At 38.1% G+C, this 23,874-nt stretch overlaps 1 protein-coding gene across 2 annotated transcripts in view; it reads right to left on the minus strand.

The window, feature by feature from the left end:
* Nucleotides 1-23,874, minus strand: part of septin4b (septin 4b) — a 66,814-nt gene that overhangs the window by 35,827 nt on the left and 7,113 nt on the right. The window contains exon 1 of one of the 2 annotated variants that reach the window (XM_053651111.1): nt 3,035-3,229. The exons of the other annotated variant lie outside the window; for it this stretch is intronic. Coding sequence (XP_053507086.1) covers nt 3,035-3,037 — 3 coding nt within the window. The 5' untranslated portion in view covers nt 3,038-3,229. Of the gene's footprint in view, nt 1-3,034; nt 3,230-23,874 lie in introns of those variants that run through there. 2 annotated transcript variants of the gene reach the window in all.

A 23,874-nucleotide genomic window follows, 5' to 3' on the forward strand; every position in this document is an offset into this window, starting at 1 on the left:
TGTTTTATTCCATATATACCATTCAAATCCTAACAACGTAGTAGTGAATAGTTTATGCTTTCATGCATACAGATAGTTTTGTGCCAAGACTACTGTGTTTACCATCCTTTAGTTTTGACTCTGGCCTGTTTTTTAAAGACTTGTTTTGATTTGCTTGTGTTTTGACCTTCACCTCTCGTCTCCACCCACAACCCACACTGCACCAATATTCCAGAGCTGGAGCATGTAGCAACAAGAACAGTATTAAAGCAGCAAAAAATACAATGAATGAAAGAGCACTGGTTAAAGCTATATCTGTATCTATGTACGTACTACAAGATATATAATATATATTATATATATATATATATATATATATATATATATATATATATATAAATAAAACTTCAGTAGGATGGTGGTGGGTGGCCATCGTTCCCCTAAATGCATCCGTGGGTGGAAAGAGCGTAGAGATTTTTGGATTAAGATAAAGTAATAACACATGGTGAGATCCCATAATCATTAGTTTAGAGAGGGCAGCTCCAATCCACAGCCATATACACACACTTCCTAAAGATAGATAATGCATAGCACAAATGCTAAGATAAGAAGACTAAAACAATTACACACAGTGACTCCTATTGCCACGATCTCTGTCTGAGTGCAAATTGCTGTTGAAATATAATCTTAACCTCTAACTTCTACCAACCAAAAACTCTGGATACTGAAGCTGTCTCCATTATACCCTCCATGTTGTTGTAAATATACGTATTTGCAGTTATTAGCTAAGAAACTATTTAAATTATATCCTTGTTTTAAGGAAAAATCCAACCTGAAAGATGTTCCACAAGTTCCACAATGCAATGCAGCTCAAAGTCTCAAACTAAACACTGCTAGTTATCAAGCTATAAGATGACAAGCGCAATGCCTTTGACGGTGGTATGAGCATGAATGTTGGAACCTTTCGAGATAAGCTTTGGGATTAGGATTAGGATTAGGAGATTGATGCGGCAGTGCTTTAGTTCTTTCGTCTTCTGTTCAGCTCTCTCAATCTCTTTGAGCACCACAAAACAGACCATGACAATGAATGAAGTTTAAACCAAAAACGCCAACTCAGAATTTTTAAATAAATCTTGGACACCACTGGAGATCATGTTTGAATTATAAAGATTAATTATCTAAGTTATTCAGGGTGGAGTTTTCCTTTAATACCCAAGAAATGTTTTGAAATCTGTGCCTGTTTAAGAATCCATCGATTTTATGAGTATACATTTGTTTGTCTAAGAACCACCATAAACAACACTTCTTCTACTAAAGCAAGAGATGTTTGGAGAAGTCCAGACAGCAGCAAACGTTTGTTTACCTGCAAGACAAGTGCACTTGGCAATCAGCACAAATGGGACGAACACTAACGATTGATCTAAAGAAAACAGGATCCATCCTGAGATGTGGCAGAAAGCAACAATGGAGCTGACAAACACTGGTTTACCACAAATCCCAATGACAGTGACAGTGTGAGATTTAAATAATGAAAAAAATAATTAAAATTTTTTTTTAAAACATTTTTTTTTAAAAGAAAAATTATTATTTTTTTGCTTCTTTCACTTTTCCTCAAACCTTGAGAAACATTAATTCTTTGCAAGTATGATCTTGCTTTTATCTCTGGAGCCTCAAGGTAGAACACAATGTAGGCTGATGTCATATAACATTCCTGAAGTTTTGTTAGGGATATCAAATGTAACCACCTCAGCTACACTTGATTTTTAGCTTTAAAACTGTGTAGCTCTTAGTTGGCAGAACCATACGAAATATCATGGCTTATCATCATAATTACTGGCACATGGAATGTTAGCTATAGGCATTTGGATGAATACGGATGTCCTAGCATAGCTTTGGACTCGCTCCTGAAAGTCATCTCTCTCAAGGTTCAACATGTTGTGCTATCTGAGATGCTTTTCTGCTCACCACAGTTGTAAAAAGTGGTTATTTGAGTTGCTGTACACTTCCTGACAGCTCAAAACAGTCATTAACAAGGCATTTCTGCTTTAAAAAACGGAAAGTTTTTTGTTTGTCGTACCATTCTGTTTAAACTCTAGAGACTGTTGTGTGTGGAAAAACCCAGATCATCAGCAGATTCTAAAATACACAAACCAGCCCATCTGGCAACAACAACCAGGAGGAGAAAAACCTCTGTCTTTGTACAGAGGGTTGATAACAATTAACTAGTTCAATTTAGCTAATGTTAGCAACACTTTCTGCCAAGATAAACCCCAGTTATCCATCCCATAATGTACCGTACTTAACTAGCTAACATAGCTACGAAGCAGCATGACAAGGAGGATCCACTCCCAAACATTGCTTCTTGTTAAAAACATACTGCATATAGTGAAGGGTATTAGGGCAGTCAATTTTCATTATAAATGAAAGATAAAATCACATTAATATAATCAGTGACATATTCGTTCCTCAAGATGGCAGCAATTATATGTGACATTACATAAACTGGAAGAATGAATAATAAAAAAAATAATCATGGAAACCTATTCATTGATGCAGAATTGTTTAAAGAGAGAATTGAGATGCATCTAAGATTGTTTTTCTCAGCCCTAATGACCATGCTGTTGTGCATATTGCAAAATCCTGCAATTGCACAAAGCCAATAGTTTGATACTGATAAGCATATTACACATGTAGTCATGCACATCTGTGAAACATCTGCAGTGCCTACTTTAGCATTTTCTCCAAACCACACACATGCCTGCATACACCTGCAGGGCTAATAAAGCCCATGTTTGAGCCCAGAAGTGATTGTTGTCTCTTGTATACATTACCACCTGTGACATAAGCGCAGACCGTCTGTCTGCAAAGACACATAACATTATCTACTAGCTAAGTCTGATTCAAAAACCTAGATCCTGCTCACCAAAGCTACATATATCAACTGACATGACCATCCTGTACTAGCTGTTACAAGCAGACACATCTAATTCTGCAGTTTATCAGCGATCTAGTCAAAGCTGAATGGTATTGCAGACGGATGCCTTTAGCCACTTACCATGCTGCAGATTGCTGATGCTCAGACTTACACACACACTCTACCAGCGCCGGGCAGCAATGACCTCAGAGGAGAGAAAGAGGCTCACTCACTTACACACACATGCACACCGGAGGATTTGTAATGCGAGACCCGAGCACATTTGCTAAAGATATAAAAATTTAGAAGTAAGAAGAGAAATACTGAAGAGCAGGAGAGAGAAAGAATGGCAGAATGCTTATGATCTCGGGGTAGGAGGGGACCGATCTTGCCCAAATAAAAGTACAATCGTCTTCAGGAAATACCAGCTGCAGGATAAGGAAGGTGGGGATGAGACTGTCTAGGAGGAGACCAAACAGCAAGAAGTCTCGAGGAGGAAAAATGATTCCGGATACGTGCCAGTTAACATTTTCAGTAATGGGAATCTTTGGTGGTGGTGGTGGTGGTGGTGAAGGGGGGGGGGTTTACAAAACTTATATATAAAACTTACATGACTGATTTAATCATTTTAATAAATACGTTGTTTATTACCAAACAGGAACAGAAAAAAAAACCCCAGGAATATTTGCCTTTGCAAATTCCAGGGTCTATGAATATAAATAAATATATATGCAATTTGGAAACACCATGAGGAAACACCCCCATGTTCTCCTACTAAATAGCCCAGTATAACTAGCATTAAATCATTTAGTTAGCAAGCCAGCTAGTTAACTGCTAGGAAACTAGCTCACATTTGTCACAGGTCGACATGATTGGGATTTCCCTATCTGAACATCAAATTGCCTCTTCATATGCTTAGATATTCATTCATTAGCAACCTAGCAGAATATAACAGACCAATCAACACAAGTCAGTTAGTTAGCTAGCTTAGCACACATGTTCTCAACGGTAAAGGTTCAGGGTGATCTCCTATGTGATTGGTCCAAATCCTTGATGAATCCAAAAGGAATTGAGCATTGTTTTATAAAGAAACATATATATTTAAAAAGTGGTTCTGTCAGATTTTCCGAGTGTTCGGAGAACATTTTTTAGAATAATTTTTTAGAACATTACAGCTTTCAGCTTATTATAACCTTTTAAATACTTACTGAATGTTCGGATAACATTCTCTCTTAAGGGTCAGTGAGACCTCTTGGGAAGTTGCACGTGTCCCAACATTTACCAGCATATTCAAAATGACTGGCAAATAAATCTTGCAGTGTGAGCACAAATATGACGCGTAGTAAGAACAGTGATGAGGAACAGTTAAAGAGAACGAGAGGAACTTGGAGAATGAGTCGGAGCAAAGAGTGAAAAAGCAATGTAAGCAAAGTCATACTGCTTTTATCAAAAAAAGTTATTCTCATATTAAAGTACCATCTGACCTCTTCCGTATATGTGAGCTCACATTAGTTAGTTTTGCTTTGATTGACAGGGCAGAGGGAGTATGTCAGCCCTCCCACCCAGACAGCTCAGATCATTTCTGCTCTCATGGCTATGGTATCATTGAGATTCAAACTTGCAATCTCTGAATGATGGCACGAACGCTTTTCTGTTGTGTACTCGGGAGCCGTTCGCATTTCTTGAAATCACTGAGATTTAGTTGCTCGACTGCTCATTGTTGCAGGAATCCCCAGGTACAGTGAGGGAAAAAAGTATTTGATCCCGTGCTGATTTTGTACATTTGCCCACTGACAAAGAAATGAGCAGTCTATAATTTTAATGGTAGATTTATTTGAACAGTGAGAGACAGAATAACAACAAGAAAATCCAGAAAAACGCATGTCAAAAATGTTATAAATTGATTTGCATTTTAATGAAGGAAATAAGTATTTGACCCCCTCTCAATCAGAAAGATTTCTGGCTCCCAGGTGTCTTTTATACAGGTAACGAGCTGAGATTAGGAGCACACTCTTAAAGGGAGTGCTCCTAATCTCAGCTTGTTACCTGTATAAAAGACACCTGTCCCCAGAAGGAATCAATCAATCAGATTCCAAACTCTCCACCATGGCCAAGACCAAAGAGCTCTCCAAGGATGTCAGGGACAAGATTGTAGACCTACACAAGTCTGGAATGGGCTACAAGACCATTGCCAAGCAGCTTGGTGAGAAGGTGACAACAGTTGGTGCGATTATTCGCAAATGGAAGAAACACAAAAAAACTGTCAATCTCCCTCGGCCTGGGGCTCCATGCAAGATCTCACCTCGTGGAGTTGCAATGATCATGAGAACAGTGAGGAATCAGCCCAGAACTACACGGGAGGATCTTGTCAATGATCTCAAGGCAGCTGGGACCATAGTCACCAAGAAAACAATTGGTAACACACTACACCGTGAAGGACTGAAATCCTGCAGCGCCCGCAAGGTCCCCCTGCTCAAGAAAGCATATATACATGCCCGTCTGAAGTTTGCCAATGAACATCTGAATGATTCAGAGGACAACTGGGTGAAAGTGTTGTGGTCAGATGAGACCAAAATGGAGCTCTTTGGCATCAACTCAACTCGCCATGTTTGGAGGAGGAGGAATGCTGCCTATGACCCCAAGAACACCATCCCCACCATTAAACATGGAGGTGGAAACATTATGCTTTGGGGGTGTTTTTCTGCTAAGGGGACAGGATAAATTCACCGCATCAAAGGGACGATGGACGTGGCCATGTACCGTCAAATCTTGGGTGAGAACCTCCTTCCCTCAGCTAGGGCATTGAAAATGGGTCATGGATGGGTATTCCAGCATGACAATGACCCAAAACACACGGCCAAGGCAACAAAGGAGTGGCTCAAGAAGAAGCACATTAAGGTCCTGGAGTGGCCTAGCCAGTCTCCAGACCTTAATCCCATAGAAAATCTGTGGAGGGAGCTGAAGGTTCGAGTTGCCAAACGTCAGCCTCGAAACCTTAATGACTTAGAGAAGATCTGCAAAGAGGAGTGGGACAAAATCCCTCCTGAGATGTGTGCAAACCTGGTGGCCAACTACAAGAAACGTCTGACCTCTGTGATTGCCAACAAGAGTTTTGCCAACAAGTACTAAGTCATGTTTTGCAGAGGGGTCAAATACATATTTCCCTCATTAAAATGCAAATCAATTTATAACATTTTTGTCATGCGTTTTTCTGAATGTATTTTTTGTTGTTATTCTGTCTCTCACTGTTCAAATAAATCTACCATTAAAATTATAGAATGATCATTTCTTTGTCAGTGGGCAAACGTACAAAATCAGCACGGGATCAAATACTTTTTTCCCTCACTGTACATAAGTGAACTTTATCTATGCTTGATTGCTACATTGACAAAATAACAGATTGTAAGCTTTACATATTGTGCAGTAAAATTTATTCCATACAACAACACACAATACAGATAATTTAGCGAAATATATCCAACAGTCATAAGTCACAATAGGACTTATAAACTTACATCTGTTCTACCAATGAATATTTATGGCCAGTGATTGGTTTCTTATTCAATGATGGAATAAACAAACAATTTTTGGAGAATGTGACTGTGACTACAAAATGGATGCTACTCACATATTAAGCATATCCATTTGCTTGTGATGTACCCATGCAGTTTGGTGAAGTGAGACACATCATGTTGAGTCAGTGTTTTGAAAAATCCAGTCAGGCATGCTAACATTTATTCAACAAGAAAATGCATTAATCATGCATACGGCTTCCCTCAGGGCTGGCGGTGCAGAGGAGCCAATACACCAGCTCGGTCTCATGATCTTCAATCTTCATGAGCTGCTAAGGAAAAACACACTGTGGACTTAGAAGACTTCTAAAGCACATTATCAATGAATGCTTCAGAGATTCAGGTAGTGCTATCCTGCTGTCCTATTGAGCACATCAATACCTGAGAGGTGGCGAGATCAAAGTCAAATCATTAAAGTCAAAGTACACTATAGTATATTAGAATTGATACTGATTTGGCCAGTAAATGTAACAAAAAAGGGGACCTGAAATATATTACCGATTTGGATATTAGCTTAATATACAGATTTTGAACAAGCGTGGTTGAGCTTCTCATACCGAGTGACATTTCAACAGAACTGGAGTCGTACTGTTCAATAATTAGTACGCTAAAGGTCAGATGCGAGTCTGTCAGCACTTCCTGTACTTTAATATAAGGATATTTCGCAAGTTAGGAATAAAACACAGTGGGGTGATGTGATTTTCCAAGAACTGCACATTCCAAAGTCTTTTACTCCTCTTATACCGCAACACTTTCCCAACAATTTTTTAAAAATTCATTAAAGAAAAGCACGCCATACATTTTATCTGAGTACTGAGTATTTATTGTTACTAATGTCCACGAAACAAGTTAGGTCCTCTTATTAACCAAGTTATAACAGCTATAGAAAGTTGTTCTTTCACCAGCCCCTCTCTTGAAGTTAGTAAAAGAAAGCTCTATCACTGGAGACTCCTTCCAAAAATGCTAAACATCCCAGAAAGCTTCACCATAGCAACAATGACCCAAGGTTTTTAAATGTGTATGTGGAGCATATGCCATACAACTCCCTGTGAATGTTGTTACTATACAAATGATAATGTATTAGAATTAGTGCATTAATGTCAACAGTCCCAGACATTACGTTACAGAATATTTATCAACACCCTCTGACCAATTAGAATCAGGAATTCAACAGCATTGTTGTACATGGACAATCAGAATTTATCTGACCATGGGACATACAATTATTAGTCAAGAACTCTTTGATTCATGGAACAGACTACAGCTAATAATCATTTTCCATATGAAAAGCCATGTGAAAGCTAATTATACAAGAATATATCTATGGCATCAGTGATTGTAGTTCATGTTTAATTCAATGAACTCACGGTTAGAAGTCAATGAATTAATAATCTGCTGTGACAGGAAAAAAAAAAATTGTTCATCTGAATGATGAACAGGATATAAAATCAGCATAGTATCTCATAAAGTGATGTGAAAAACAAATGATGGGAAGATCACGCATCGGTTCAATCGTATGGCTTCAGGCTATGTGTTTATGTAGGCAATAAAATAGTAATAATGTGAAAGATACAGTACCTAGAATCCAGCTGATTAAAAAAAGGTGGTTTGTTTACCATGCGTTTTATTTCTGACCTGGTATCTGATGCTAGTGCATAGTCAGGACTAATAGCGATGTGACAAGTTGAAATAAGAAGGCAATGTGAAACAGGTGAGGCAATTGTCTAATCGTAGTATATAAGGAGACTCCAAAAAGGCCTAGTCCTTCAAGAGCAAGGATGGGGCGAGGCTCGCCAATCTGGCAACAGATGCATCAGTGAATAACCCAACACTTTGAGAACATCCTTCCCCAAAGACAAATCGGTAGGATTTTCAGCATTTCACCTTCAACAGTGCGCAATATAATTAAAAGATTCAAGGAATCCGTTCAAATCTCGGTACGTAAAGGGCAAGGCCGAAAACCATTTCTGAATGCGCGTGATCTCCGATCCCCTCCGATCAGTCACTGTCTTAAAAAACCCGTCATGAGTCTATAATGGAGATCCTGACATGGGCTCGGGAATACTTTGGTAAACCTTTGTCAGTCAACACCATTCGCCACTGCATCCACAGATGCAAGTTAAGGCTTTACTATATTCAATATCTGAATAATAGAATGCACAGGAGGAAAACATGAAGTGAGCAAAAAGGTCTTAAGAAGAAAACAGAGAAGCAGTACCACATGCTCTGCCAGTAGGTTTCTGTCTGCCGAGAGATCAGTCATAGGAACCTTTATATGGATGATTAAATGTCCGGAGAAGCCCCGAGGCGCCCTGATTTTGGAGTGTAGTCATGGTCAAAGACCCTTTCTGAGATGAAATGACATTTCCTTATAAACCCTCGGTATAATCACATATAAGGCATTGTCACATGTCTTTTTTCCCCCCCAACAGCTCAGGAGAAAAAGACAAGTTAGTTTGAATTCAAGACAACAGCCCAGAAATTTCCTACTACCTTGCTATACATGAACCTAAAACTTTGACAGACTAGCAGGCTGGATTTCCTCTCAGGCTGGACACCAACAACAATGAACCGGTATTATATTTAAAGAGGGCATGTTCTCATCTCTCTAGTGGGATCAGGTGTGGGTTCTCCATGTAGGACAGAGCTGTTAGAACAGAACAGACAGGACTGACAGCCTCATGCACTTATGCACACAAGTGGACTACATGGTCACTGGCCGCATTCACACCGCGTATAAACGTGCTACTAGGTGATCAGATCACAAGTGAACAGCTGAGAGACACAGCTGTTCACACCTGGCATTATGAATGCATCTTCAGTGACTACTTGTGATCAGATTTCCAGAAGGTTGGTGCAAGTTAAAAGGTATAATAGTCAATATTAGTACAAATGGTATGAAAAATTATGTCAAAATTATCAAAAATAATAGTTTAAGCCATTGTCTCAGAACAAGTGTATTACAAAGCTAAATAAATAAAATATAATAAACAGTTTGGAAATCTGCCTTGCAGTCCAGAATTCTGTTTGTATTTGGACTGGTCTCTTGTCAGTCATTTTATAGACATGCCCCCAACGCCCCTTCACATCCTCATAAATCAGTATGAGGAGAAGTTGCATGTTTATAGAGTTGTAACTTGGTTTTCAAGCAGCTGAATGTCCAAGTGCACTTGAAAGTGATGTCATGACGGTCTTAGGGGAGCACTATGGCCAAGTGATTAGCACATTTGCTTCGCACCTTCGGGTTGGGGGTTTGAATCCTGTCTCCGCCCTGTGTGCATGTACTCCCCGTGCTTAGGGAGTTTCGATGGGGTACGCCGGTTTCCTCCCACAGTCCAAAGACATGCACTGTAGGCTGATTGGCATCTCTAAATTCTCCTTATTGTGTAAATGTGTGGGTGATTGAGCCCTGCAATGGGTTGGCACTCTGTCCAGGGTGACCCCTGCCTTGTGCCCCGAGTTCCCTGGGATAGGCTCCAGGCTCCCCCATGACCCTGTGTTAGGATAAGCATTACAGAAAATGGATGACAGTCCTTGCTAACCCTAACTCTTGTTAGCATGCTAAAACTAGTTGAACCACCATAAGTTTGAGGGTGGAGCTTTGTGTACATGGTTGGGAATGGGGGGAGCTCAATGAATTAAAAAAATCATTCAAATCTATTCAAATACACCCATTTAACCATTGGAGACCTTTTCCCCGAACAAATCTTACCTGAGGAGCCTCTAAATCTTAAAGTTGTGGTCTCGAATGTCACGCTTCTACCTTATGTTAATGACATTGGAGTTACCTCAAAAAATTTCACAAATCAAGAAAAGTAAAGCAATCAGTACCTGTGCGTATGTGAGAGGGTCCACCGAGAGAAAACTTGGAAAATTGGTCTCCATTTTAACATGGTGCCATGTTTGCAAATTTCAACAAAATACCACAAAAGTTTCATTTAGGGTTCTAGACAGGGTTAGCTGTTTGAATTCTTCTGACTCTTGCATAAGATGAAGTTCCTACAGTGTTTATTGGCTCATTTGGTGCATCTTTTTGGTTTTTTTTAACATTAGAAGCATGATTAATGCTGTCTAGAATAGTCAGCGATGATGCACTGCCTAAAGTGGGTGGCATGACAAATCCAGTATAGACCCATGAAAAGTACTTCTCCAGACCTTGGTGGTTAACTGGGCAGTGAACCACCAAATCCAGGTTTATTTTGAGAGGTGAAAGTCTTGAGATATCATCTGACACAAATAATAATTTTCAAGTGACTGGGGTTGTTTTTCTTACCATAATGAAAATAGATCCTAACAGGTTCTTTTAGGTGAAACGTGGAACCACATATTACTATTCCAGATCACTCATAAAATAACTTCTGAGGAGAACACACACAGTTCACATTCTCTAGTAAATCAAAATAATGTAATATAGCACTGAAGAGTTTAAAGCTCCTAGGAGGAATTGAATCCACAGCCTTCCCAAGACTTGGTGGAGGTGATGATGATGATGGAAGCTTGGTGACAAAGTGTGTAATTCTAGTTTTTTTATTCAGATAGGTTTCAATTACGGTTAGTTATGGTTTGCACCAATAAGAGGAGCATTAGGAGCAATAATTGTAGCATAGCTAAATCTGCTCAAGATGATGAGCTCCTATTTATGTGTGATTTGACACAATTACAGAGAAAATAACTCATTCGCATAGAAAATATAAGATTTGACCTCCAAATCATTTGTGACCATTATCGTAATTTAACATAAATAATTATCCTGATTTCTGTTGCTGTCTTTGGTATATCTTAGAAACTTTCTACACAAAATCTTTCTACATAATTTTTTTTTTTGAAAGATTGTTTTTTATCTTTATTTTCTACATGTCAAGAAGATTACTATATTTTGTGATGCTCTCTTTCATTAAATCAACATTACATATTGTAGACTTGAGTGTTAACAATTTTTATTCTTTTTTTCCCCCAGGTATAATTGTTATCCTTTTTTTATTGTATTCTTAAACATGAACAATCAATTTACTTTTGCCAATTTTAAGTAGTAAATTTATTTAAAGAATTTGATTATTTTTGAATAATTTGTACACAAAAGGGTTACGATCACACTTAATCACACTACCAAATATGTTTGTTTTGTTGCTGTTTTTTAAAAAATATATAGTTTCCTAATGAAATTCTTTTCTGAAACAGCTTACAATATAATGCACTCAAAAACCACAAATTCATCCTTGTCCTCATACAAGAGCCGTGTTGGGACTATTCCGGTGGTCTTGCTCTAATTCCTATGAAAACAAGTGTGACCACAACTCTCCATGAGGCCCAAATTTTGAGAAATATCAACAAAAGGCACTTAGCTAAATCAAGAGGTCATTGTACAACTGAACCGTCCTGTGCAGTTAAAATACAGAAATATCTCCTGTTTTGAGTCATCTACAGTGCTGTCAGCTTCTCAGTTGCCCATATTATTATATTAATATTATTGTGGTTGTGTGACTGCACAAGAGTGTCCATGTGGTCAACATCCATTGTCTCAGCTGTGAATGCTGTAGCTAATCACAGCAGTGCTGATATTCAGTATAACCACACTCTTGCTCATGCAATATTGCGTTTATAAAAACAGTGTAACATTTCGTGTGACATTTCAGACACAATATGGCCAAATGTTCTGGCTTCCTTTCTTCCTTTTCATCTTTAGCTGATGAGCTTTCAAATTTTAAGTCAGAAGTTATATTCCTGAAAAGTATCGTTTGCCATGTCTTCTCATGCAGTCACTAACACTACTGTAGTAATGGTTTCAAACTAAGAAGTGTGATTTTATGTGGTGAACATGGATGAGCAGAGTTAAACGTCTCACTGCGGTTATACTAAATATAAGCACTCTTGGAATGTCACTCAACCAATCAAATTAGTGGACCAGACATAAATGGCGTACAAATATACTTTAACTCAGTCTAAAAAAAAAAATGTAAGTGATCAAAATGATCTTCAGGGTCAGACATTACAGTCTGTACATGTTTCTAAGCACACTATAATAATATATTTAAATATAAATTATTCACTTTTATTTTTTATAATTTCGTAAAATGATTGTACATGTTCTATTCTGTTGGGGGGGGCTCTATTTAAAAGTTGAACTAATATCAGATATAGATTTTAGTATATAGAAGTGTTTAAGGTTAGGATTTGTGAAGAAGATAAAGAAAGCAGAAAATAATTGTAGCTAATAACACACCGACTACAAACCCAGCCTCAACTTTTTTTTTTTTTGCATTGAGAGACCATAACATCCATGATGCCATAATAACAGTGTTTTCTTAGAACAAAATAAATCCATGGTTATGTGGAATGACATGACATGCATGGATATGACAGTACTTGAGTACAGGTGCTTGAGTAATCAGTGAAAGTGAAATCAATGACTGATCATCATATACATGAAAGCAAAATAAACTAAGAGAGAACAGCCAGGTAGAGCTAGTATTACAGTATATAGTAGTATATTCTCCTTTGCTATTAATTCCTAAATGCTAATTACCATATGATTTTGATTGCTAACTAGTAACGTCCAATTAATTTTTAAATTTTTTTTTTTTTTTTTTTTTTTTTTTTTTTTTTTTTTTTAAATGGGGCAGTGGTGGCTCAAAGGATAAGGCTCTGGGTTACTGATCAGAAGGTTGGGGGTTCAAGCATGGCCAAGCTGCCACTGTTGGGCCCTTGAGCAAGGCCCTCTGCTCCGGGGGTGCCATATCATGGCTGACCCTGCTTTCTGACCTTAACGTCCTAACAAGCTGGGATATGCGAAGAAAAGAATTTCACTGTGTTATAATGTATATGTGATGACGACTTCTAAACGATAAGTATGGAAAAATCAAATAAACTATACTAGGTGAAGCGATACAAACAAGCAACACCGCTATCTATTCCGCTAACTTGTAATACAGTGGGTCATTGCCTTGTACAGGCCAAGTTATATAGTTATATATTTCATATGATTCTGAAAACTAAAAATGTATCATGGTTTACAGTTTGATAAGTATAAAAAGCCATAGTAAAGCCATAATGTGTCATACAAAACCCTTAGGGTGTGCTACTAAAACCATAAAAATTGTGAAAAGTTTTGTAAAGGGATTGAGAAGCCACAAGCTCTTGTCCTGCACTTTGTTGGATAAGAGACCACTCAAGGCTCCATTGGGCTACACGGTAGAGACACTGTAGCATTGTTCTACCTCAACATTTCAGACAGTCAAGTGTCTTCACATCAATTATGCTCTCTCTTCATGTAGAAGCAAAAGATCTTCCACTCCACTGGTTCAAAATTCGTCAGAGGTAAAAGCACCAATCACAATCAATCAGAGATCAGCAGTCAGTCCCATCGAGCATGCTCTCTTCCCAAGCACCCTACATCACAAACTCACTTCAGATAAGGATCCACAATGAGTCTTTTCAAATTCAGCGTTTCTACTGAACCTGAAGAGATGTGACTTTCTAATTAGGCCAAAGATATAAGCGTTCCTATTTCAACCTGCAGTCTATGTAATACCATTTATCTAAGCATCTAAGTTCATACAGTGGAGCTCCATGTTTAGATCTCAAGCATATCATCTCATTAGATTTGATTTACAAAAGAGGTGCCTGGAGCTTCAAACCAAACCCAAGACTTGCACTTTAACGATTACTAATTTTAAATAATTAATCTTGCCTTTAATAAGCAAGGAATAAACCCAACAGGGCTCCAAAGCTGATTATTTTCTAATAGCAGCATATGCTTACGTGTTTTATCCCTCTTACGTTACAGCAATGTGCCAGTTCTAACATTTTTGTAAAATTATTAAACAAAAGACAACATACTTTTTATCTATTTAATGAACATCCGTGACACAGGTTAGTTCTCGTCACTTATGCTATAAAAGCTATAAAAAGTTGCTCCCTCACCAGGCTCAAAAAGAAGTCATGTTACCAAAAAACCACAAACTCCTCAGTCCTGAAGGCTTTCTCGTGTCACAAAACTGATGGGAACAGCTTTTACAAAGCACTGACACTGGAAGCTCCTTTTATAACTGCGAAATATTCGGCTTTTTCACCGTGCCCAAAATCTACATACATTTTTAAGCCATTTATGCAGATAAAAAGTATACTATAAAAAAGCACACCATATTTGAATAAGCACATAACTACAAACAAGAAGTCAACATAAATAGCTATAAAGTGACATGAATGTTTCCTTTACATCATTCATCCCAATAACCAAAGTGAATACACACCAGCCTATTATTACTGTTAGTTCACAGAGACAAAGAAAACAGAGCACAGCATCCTTAAATTACTGACCATCTGACACCAAACAACACACCTCTGTGGGTGGGGAAGAAAAGAGAGGAAAGAGAGAAAAAATAAAGGGAGAAAAGAAAGAGAGAGAGAGAGAGAGAGAGAGAGAGAGAGAGAGAGAGAGAGAGAACAAGAGAGGGGGAAGAGAAAGAGAGAGAGAGAGAGAGCGAACAAGAGAGGGGGAGAGAGAGAGATAGAGAGCGAGAGAGGGGGAAGAGAGAGAGAGAGAGAGAGCAAGAGAGAATGGTCAGAGATGGTGCACTTGTAGTGTTTGTTGCACAGCGGTGGAAATTGCACTAGGTGTGTCTGTGTGTAAACTGATTTAAGGGGAGAGCTGTTTGCCCGGAAGAAAGGGGACACACATATACACATGGCAATTTAGAAAGACAGGGGCCTCGGGTCTCGCCTTTGATCCGACAATGAAAAACACATGGTGGGTCTCAGGAATATAACACACAGAAGCAAACACACAGACACACCCCGATCACTGACTGTACACAATTTACCACTGAATTATGTATTAATGTAACTAAATAGTGTCATGCCTAGGCCTTTTGTTTCCTCACATGGACCAGCAAAATATTACCATCATGTCAGTATTTATATGCTTCCTGATTCATCAAGGCTACAAGAAAAGAATAAAGTGGTTATCTTAGCACTCTAAACGGAATATTGGTTTTATTTCAAATGTGTTTTTTTTTATTAATCATTTTAATTATTATGATTTATTAGCCTTTAATTCAGACTGAAAGATGGCACTGTTAAATGCATTGCTTTGCCTAAATGACAGATTTGCATTCATTCACGCTGCAAATATTTACACACGATGACAAAACCATGGACATTATTTAGAAACTATGGATGACACATTGATGCCAACTTGGGTGAAAGGCTTGCTGAGCAATTAAAAGTTCATTTGAAATGGCAGTATTTATTGATCTGTAGTACATAAATACAAAGAATTCCAAAATAACATTGTTTAAATGTTTTAATGTTAAAAAAAGATCCACTTCAATCAAAGAAGCTTCGAAACTATTTCTACGAACACTCAAATCAGCGTAAGAATATTCAGATGAATATATACACATACACACGCACACACACACATACCTATACACGACTAGAAAACAAGAAACTCAATAGTTTTAAGCCATACATATAAGCAGAAAAATCACAATAGGACATTACGTTTCTGACAAGATTAATAAGCCCACATTTTGCTTGCCTGCTCTTTCCTTTTTTCTTTTGCTTTCTTGTCTGTCTGTCTGTGTCTGAGGGTGCTTGGAATATGAAATGTAGCACACTTAAAAGGTGCATTAGGTAAGATGACAGGACGTGCATCTAAACAAACAAGCAGTCCAGGTTTTCTCAACAACTTAATACACTTTACTAAGGCCATGGCTTAATGCATTGTTTATAATGTTCTACATATCTTCCATAGTTAATTCTATAAATGTAAGGAATACAAGGAATGCATTTTTAAGCATTGTAGGAGAAGTGTCTCCCTCTTTCACCCTGGTTCCTGGATAAGTCATTTAATGAGTCAGTTTGTGTGAGTGGATCCTTTCAAATGTTCTTGCAATCCCACATGACCAGGAACTGACCCTGACCAACCAGACACAGGCAAGAAAGGAGTCATTTCACATGATTATGACAAAACTAAAGACAAATCTCTGATGTGAATGATGGCAGAACAGATGTTGTTATTGTTATTTTTAAAGAACATGTGAACATTGGTTTTCTATTTGGTGGTCTAAACCACTTATGTAACTGAGACATGAACACTGCTGTGTATGAGGAAAAAAAAAAAAACTTACCACATAGGATTAAATTTTAAGCTCATTATAAGACTATTCATATGGCCCTCATACCACAACATGTGCCCGCATTCTACACATGAATGAAACAGCATCTGTTTCAATACATGCATTAACCCTACATGCAGTTACTCTGGCTCAGCAGGTAAGCTAGTTGACTAAGAATGAACTGAAAAATGTGGCTTCCTTACGAACTTTACCCAAATCCTGGGAAAGATAGAAGGATGGAATATGTCTAATTGACATGTTCATGATTTTTTCAGGCCTCTGTCTAAGCAGTCAGAATGGATCATCATAATACTTCTGTATATGAAAGTTTCTGTATACAAAGACAAGCAGTGCACATTTGAATGGACACGAATGGTTATATACACTCAGTGAGTACTTTATCTATAATTATTGAATCAGCAGATACCGGGTCAGCAGTTTCGGGTTATGTTCACGTCAACCATCAGAATGGGGGGAATTTTGATCTTGGTGATTTTGACTGTGGCATGATTTTTTTTTGGTGCCAGACTTGGAGTTTGAATATTTCTATAACTGCTGAACTCCTGGGATTTTCATGCAAAACAGTCTCTATAGTTTACTCAGAATGGTGCGATAAAGATTTTTTTTTTCTTAAATTAATTAAATATAATTATATAAAAAGTGAGTGTCATAAAATTTTTGTCCTTAATATTCATCAGATTTCCCGCATGAACTTGTTGGTAACACTTGCTTTAGTGGCATAGGCATACACCATGTTATACCCTATATAGTGATTATATACACCCCTGAGGTTAGATTGTTTCCCTTAGGGTTCTTCAGTTTATCCCTCTGCAGGAACCCTTAAAGATTCACTGTAGAACCTTAGTACAGAGAATTTTAGGGTCAGAAACGGCTCAAAGTAGAATCTTTTTAGAATGCTAGTATTATTAACTATCCAAATTCCCTCAAGGAACCCTTTTTCTTAGGGAATATAGCGAATAGGAAGCCATTTTCTTCAACTAGTTTATAGTGGGCTTATTGTCCTGATCCAGGTATGGAACATGTGGAATAGTTTAAGGTACATCTGTGATCAGATAGCAGCTGAAGGTGTTGACTCTGGACACACCATCTAGCCTACCTTGTAACCTGCAACAATATCAAATCTTAAGTCTTAATTCAACATGTGTTGATTTAAAATAAACCTCTTATCATGGTTTTTAAATGTTATCACATTGAAAATATTAACAAATGTACATTTTAACCTGTATGATTATACAGAATCATTATACACAATGATCCCAAGCATACCTCAAATTCCACCAAGGCTTGGTTGCAGAAGAAGTCCTGGAAGATTCTACAGGTCCATCACAAGTCCGTCACCTGACTTGAAACCCATAGAAAATCTCTGGTGAGATTTGAAGAAGGTGGTTGCAGCACGCAAACCCAAGAATATTACTGAACTGGAGGCCATTTCTCATGAGGAATGGGCTAAGATTCCTCAGGAACGCTGCCAGTAGCTCATGTCTGGCTATGCATCTCATTTGCAGAAGGTCATAACAGCAAAAGGATGCTCTATTAAGTACTAAATATGCGTGCCCTGAAAGGGTTGAATAATTTTGAAACTGGAGAAACAATGATAATGAGTCTTTACTGATCATATACATTACAGCAGAGTGAAATTCTATTTTTCGCATATCCCAGCATGTTAGGAAGCTGGGGTCAGAGTGCAGGGTCACCCATGATACAGCGCCCCTGGAGCAGAGAGGGTTAAAGGCCTTGCTCAAGGGCCCAACAGTGGCAGCTTGGCAGTGCTGGGGCTTGAACCCCCAACCTTCTGATCAGTTACCCAGAGCCTTAACTGCTAAGTCACCACTGCCCCCTTATAAGTTGAACTTAAATCATTATAAGTTGCATTTTCAGTTGAATCAGGGGAAACCACTTGAAGCATTCGTTGTGTTGAACTATTTCAATTGCTTTTGTTTGATTTGTTCATTGCATACAGCTGAAAGTCTGTAAATATTGACAATAAACCTGATTTGCAATGGGGGTTGAATCATTTTGATTGCAACTGTAGCTGATTAGTACTAGCCTACTCACGTTTTATGAATGTAGATGAACACAAAACTGGCCAAGCATGTCTGTTTGCAGAAAATAGCAGAGAACAGTATTTCAGCAGAGAATTTAATTTCAATCTTAACATTAGAGTTTTGAAACTCTTCGTTCATCTGTGATTTTGCAGTTCCCCCGATCAAGAACCTTTGCCATCTGTTGTTCACAGTCCCCTCCAAACATGTGTTTGTCCTCGCTCAGTTTGGACCTCATCCACAACGTACAGCCTAGACGACTGGTGCCCTGCTGGTTCACCCTGAAGTTCTCCATGGGCCATGAGAACCAGGCTGGAAGATATTTATGGAGTATGTCCTTATACCGGGGGCTCTTCTTTATGAGCTCACAGGCATTTCCGGTTCACCATGTCTCCAAAACTGCAGCGGTTGAAGGGACAACTTGGCTAAGGCTGACATCCAGAGGTTGATGGGACAGGAAGAAGTGCACATCTGGGTTGTGCTCATGTACATGAATAAAGCTAATTAATTCAAGAGCAAACAGAACTACACTCTAAGCTTGAACAGTTCATGTCAAGCACTTAATATTTTCAATTAAAGGCCAAATGTCAACTGTGCCGAATTTACATTTAGCAATATAACAGTTACTTGGAGACACAGTGTTAATTACAGTGTTCTTGTGTGCCAGAGCTAACTCAGACAGCTTGCAGCCAGACTAGATAGGGGATTTTAATGATCCTTATCTCCTGAGGTGATCATTAGTATTGTTCAATAGCTATTTCTAATGTGAAGTCTTTATAGGTCCAGTCCATCCTGGTCTTTACATCAACAAAAATAACAGCATCTAACCCTACAACATCCATTTAAGCTGGGTTCAGAGTCAATTTTGTGTCACAGCCAAAAATTTGCACACAAGAATTCTTTGTTCATGATATAACACATACATAAAATGTGACATTAGCCGTTTAGTGCCATTGAGACCAAAGATGAAGTTCTGGCAGTGTCACAAAACATTATTTAAAATCTCTGTGATCACTGCCAAAAACTCATTTTAAAACAGACCAACAGGAGGAGAGTATTGTTACAAATCAGTGTTAGGCAACCAATTATATTATTCCTTAATCCCCTTAGTACTGAACTCTTATTAATTAAAAACCTCCTTATTGAAGAAGGATAAGACTAATAACTTTGCTAATGCTCTTAACACAATCTGTTATTCTTAATGACTCTTAATTAAAACAAATGTTCTCTGAGAAGACAGAAATTGGGATTTTATTTCCCTCTGGAACAGATACCACCAAAAGTACACGATACTCAATACCAAAGTCGATGGTGTGGTTTTAAAAAAATAAATAAATAAATTAAAAACTCCTGGAGGACATCCTCCTCTGGCTGATACTGGCAAAGAGAGAGAGGGATATTTTAGTTATCAAACACTGTCTGACAATGACTAATAACAAGTGCTAAGGTGCACTCCTAAACGTGCGCGCACACACACACACACACACACACACACACACACACACACACACACACACACACACCCCTTATACTCTGAACGCATGCATTAGTTTAAATTCACTGATATTGTGGCAGGCCAAAAAAATTTATTAAAACCATTAACATCTGAATAATTATTAGTGACATTAGGCTACATTTAGCTGACAGGACACGGGCTGAATGGCGATGCATGGTGGCCCATTAGGAGGTACTTTATAACATTGCAATGCATTAGCGTTGTTAACAAATAATTGGCTATCGCAAACATTACATGGAGCATAATTTTAGCTGGTTTCACGGCCACAATGCAGCTGCCTCAAACAATTATAATATAAGACACGTCTTTCAGGTGCTTCAATAAATTCCAGGTGTTTCCTTGCTTTGTTTGAAATGAAAGACAGCATCGGTTGCACACTGGCAACCGCTAAACTTGTTAAGCTAAGCTAATCTTCTGTAGTTTTTCCCGTGTGCTTGTAGGCGTTCTTCTTCTTCTTCACCACTTGTGGACCGACTAAAACACTTGCGCATATTTGCTGCCCCCTTCAGTTCCGGAAGAATTTAAACCTCGGTACACTCGTTAGAACTGGTACCAGCGGTACTGCAGAAAAACAAGTACCGTCACGTTTTAACAATTGGTACCGAAGTATCGGTTCTCGTGACATCCCTAGGTTATACCAACTGTAAAGTTTTGACTCAGTTTGGACACTGTTGCCAATAGCTCTCCTCTGATCTCAATAACAAGCTATCATGGAAATCGAAGGCTAACTTGTGTTCTCATACAATCATTGATGAGTAGCAGTTTAAATATATCTCACCTCATCATTTTGAGTTCTTCTATTGTTTCACTTGACTCAAACAGAATAAGGGAGTGGAACCATGGGACAAACATACAGTAGGTGTTGAACGACATAGAGTATTCCATGGAGCCTGTGAGGGTGTAGTTTTCTTCTTGGTTTGTATTTATAACCAGGAGTAGTTTACCAGAAAGGCCTGACTACAAGGTAGCAATCACTGGATGGAATAATCCGGCACTACCCAAAGACATACATTTTGAAATGCCAAGTAGAATATGCCAAATCTGTGGCATCCACAAGCCACAAGGCTCCTCCCATGAAGGTAGGTGTTGCACAGAAACTGTTGTGCATATTGAGCATTTTAAAGGGTCAATGAACTTGTTTACTGGGGAAGATTTATTGGACAGAGAAGCGGTCTTAAATAAATAAATAAATAAATAAATGGGAGTCTTACATGAATAGCCACAAGTACTGCAATGCTGACAAACCCTACTTTAGCTCTAACTCCACTATCCCTACTTTACGTTATGACCGCTAATCAGAAAACAGTTTCTCTGTGGCTCCTGGAACTTGTAGACTTGACCTTGAAACCAAGAAATACTTTCTGATGGTTGGACCAATGTTATCAATAAAATGACATCTCACCTGATGTGGGCACCGGAAACTTGGGTGTTTGGTTCCATAATAATAATAATTAACAAAACAGTTTGATGCTTGGACCCCAAAAAAACATCTTTGTAGCACTCCGACACCATACTATGAAATCCTACAAACACTATAAGGCTCTTAAACTTTTAGTGCTTGGATCCCAATAATAATTACAGGTGCATAAATTAACATTCTTTTCAGAAGGTCGAGGTTTCTGTATTGTAAATTATTTCTTCTAATATTTTGAGATACTGGATTTTTGATTTCCATGAGCTTGAAACATTTCACTTTATGTGTAATGAATCTAGAATATTTGAAAGTTCCACTTTTTGAATTAAATTACAGGAAAAATAACTTTTCCATGATATTCAATTTTTTGAGATGCACCTGTAAAGTAAAACATAGGGCTCCTGAATTTCAATGAATTAAAAGTAAGCAAAGATTCAAAAAGAGCTCCAGCAACATCAATGCTTGGACCTCTTATAAAAGTAAGAAGTATATTGAAGTACTATAGGCAGTAGGTTAAACAGTTAACTCGTAGCATTGATTATCACTTTACACGTAGTTCGGTCACTACTTAAATGTACAAATTACATTACTTTACCATCCACACTTGCTCTGCTAGAACAAGAAATGAAGAAAACAGATGAACTATGGCTAGACGTATGCAAATAAAAACACAGAGCTTTGGTGATAGACTAATAAACTCTAATAATAGCCATAGTACAAGATGTCATTTTACAGGCATCATCTGAAGGCAAGGCAAGGCTTAAAAGTCTGCTTTTTTTTTTTTTTTTTTTTTTGACTGACAAGGTCTTTTAAGCAAAAATAAATAAATCACCATTCTTGGGTTGGACATTTGAAACCTTTGATATTTGAGTCTTTTCCTTCTTTACTCACTGGAAGGAAACACACAAACCATGAAAATAGGCTAAAAGATGAACATTTTCATGCCATAAATGGTATGATAACTATAAAACTTAATACCACTGTTTCAGCAGATCACAGTATTTGCTTACATTTCCATATTAACTTCACATTTCCAAACAGAATAAATGCATAATACAGCAGTAAAAGTATTAAAGTCACCCCAAATGTTCTCAAATGACATTTTTGATGAAATCTTTTCATGCTAATTTATTTGAGCACACAGGTGGTGCAAAAATAGTCACTGCAATTGTTTTGCTATGTTCTGTCTAGAGAACATCTCACTAGAAGAGATCTTAGTTTGTACTAAGAAAGTGTTGAAGTATCGTATGAGCCGCAATATGCGATACACAATATGCAAATGCAACCCGTGCAATAATGTACAGTATATATTCAAAGAATTTGGATCTACTTGATAAAAGTGCACCTCTGAGACACAGGAAAACCAGCGAATCGCATCCTTTCATCACAGGGTGGCGCAACACATTTGGATGAAAGTGCTATCTATCACAGATGCCTGCAATTGGCTAGTGACTGTGTGATTGACAGGGGAGAGATAATATGCCATCCGTCTCACGGAGACAGCACAGCCAATTCTGTATCCCAGTCACAGATGGCTGTGGCATCATCGGGATGCAACATGTGATCTCCCGACGTTAGGGCAAAGGATTTTCTTCTGTGCCACTTGAGAGCATAATTAACATTTTTTGCCCCTGTTTTTGGGGAGAGGTTTTGACGAACACTTATAGAAGAGCAACCTGCCTATTATGAAGCTACGGTCTGGGCTAGAAAGAAACCAGCCCCAGCCTCACTTCTTCATACCAATCTGTGTATTTTTCCTACAACCATTTGTAGTGCTGTTGTGCTTGGTTCGACAAAAGTCCACAATTGTCCACCTTAAGACAATTCTTAACAGCAAATAATCTGATGTGAATGCCAAAGATGAAACCATATACTAATATCTATTTTTTATTTTATTTTATTTAATCTTTGAAAGGACAGGTGGAGCTTAGCCCTGGTCTGAAAGCAATGCTTCTAATATGCTTTCCTTTTAACTGTTTTCTGATTACTGCAATGCTTTACAATCCACAGAGCAGAAGGGTTGTAATGATGAAATGTTAATACAGTTCTCCAGGGTGGGTCAAGTGCATTTTCCACTCAAGCACTTTCACTTAAGTAAAATGGCAGATGGAAAAGAGATTACTGCAAGCACATATTACGTGCCAATAAAATAAAAAAGAAAACTTGTTAATTGTATTTTTCCAATGTGATGTGATGTGACAGCATGGAATGCGCCTTAGGTTTGTCTCACTTGCAGAACTGCTTTTGACACCCAACAAACTGTTTATCTGCTTTATTTGGAGACACATTCATGAGTAC

This window comes from Ictalurus furcatus, chromosome 20 (assembly GCF_023375685.1).
Source record: "Ictalurus furcatus strain D&B chromosome 20, Billie_1.0, whole genome shotgun sequence".
Taxonomy (NCBI): Eukaryota; Metazoa; Chordata; class Actinopteri; order Siluriformes; family Ictaluridae; genus Ictalurus; species Ictalurus furcatus.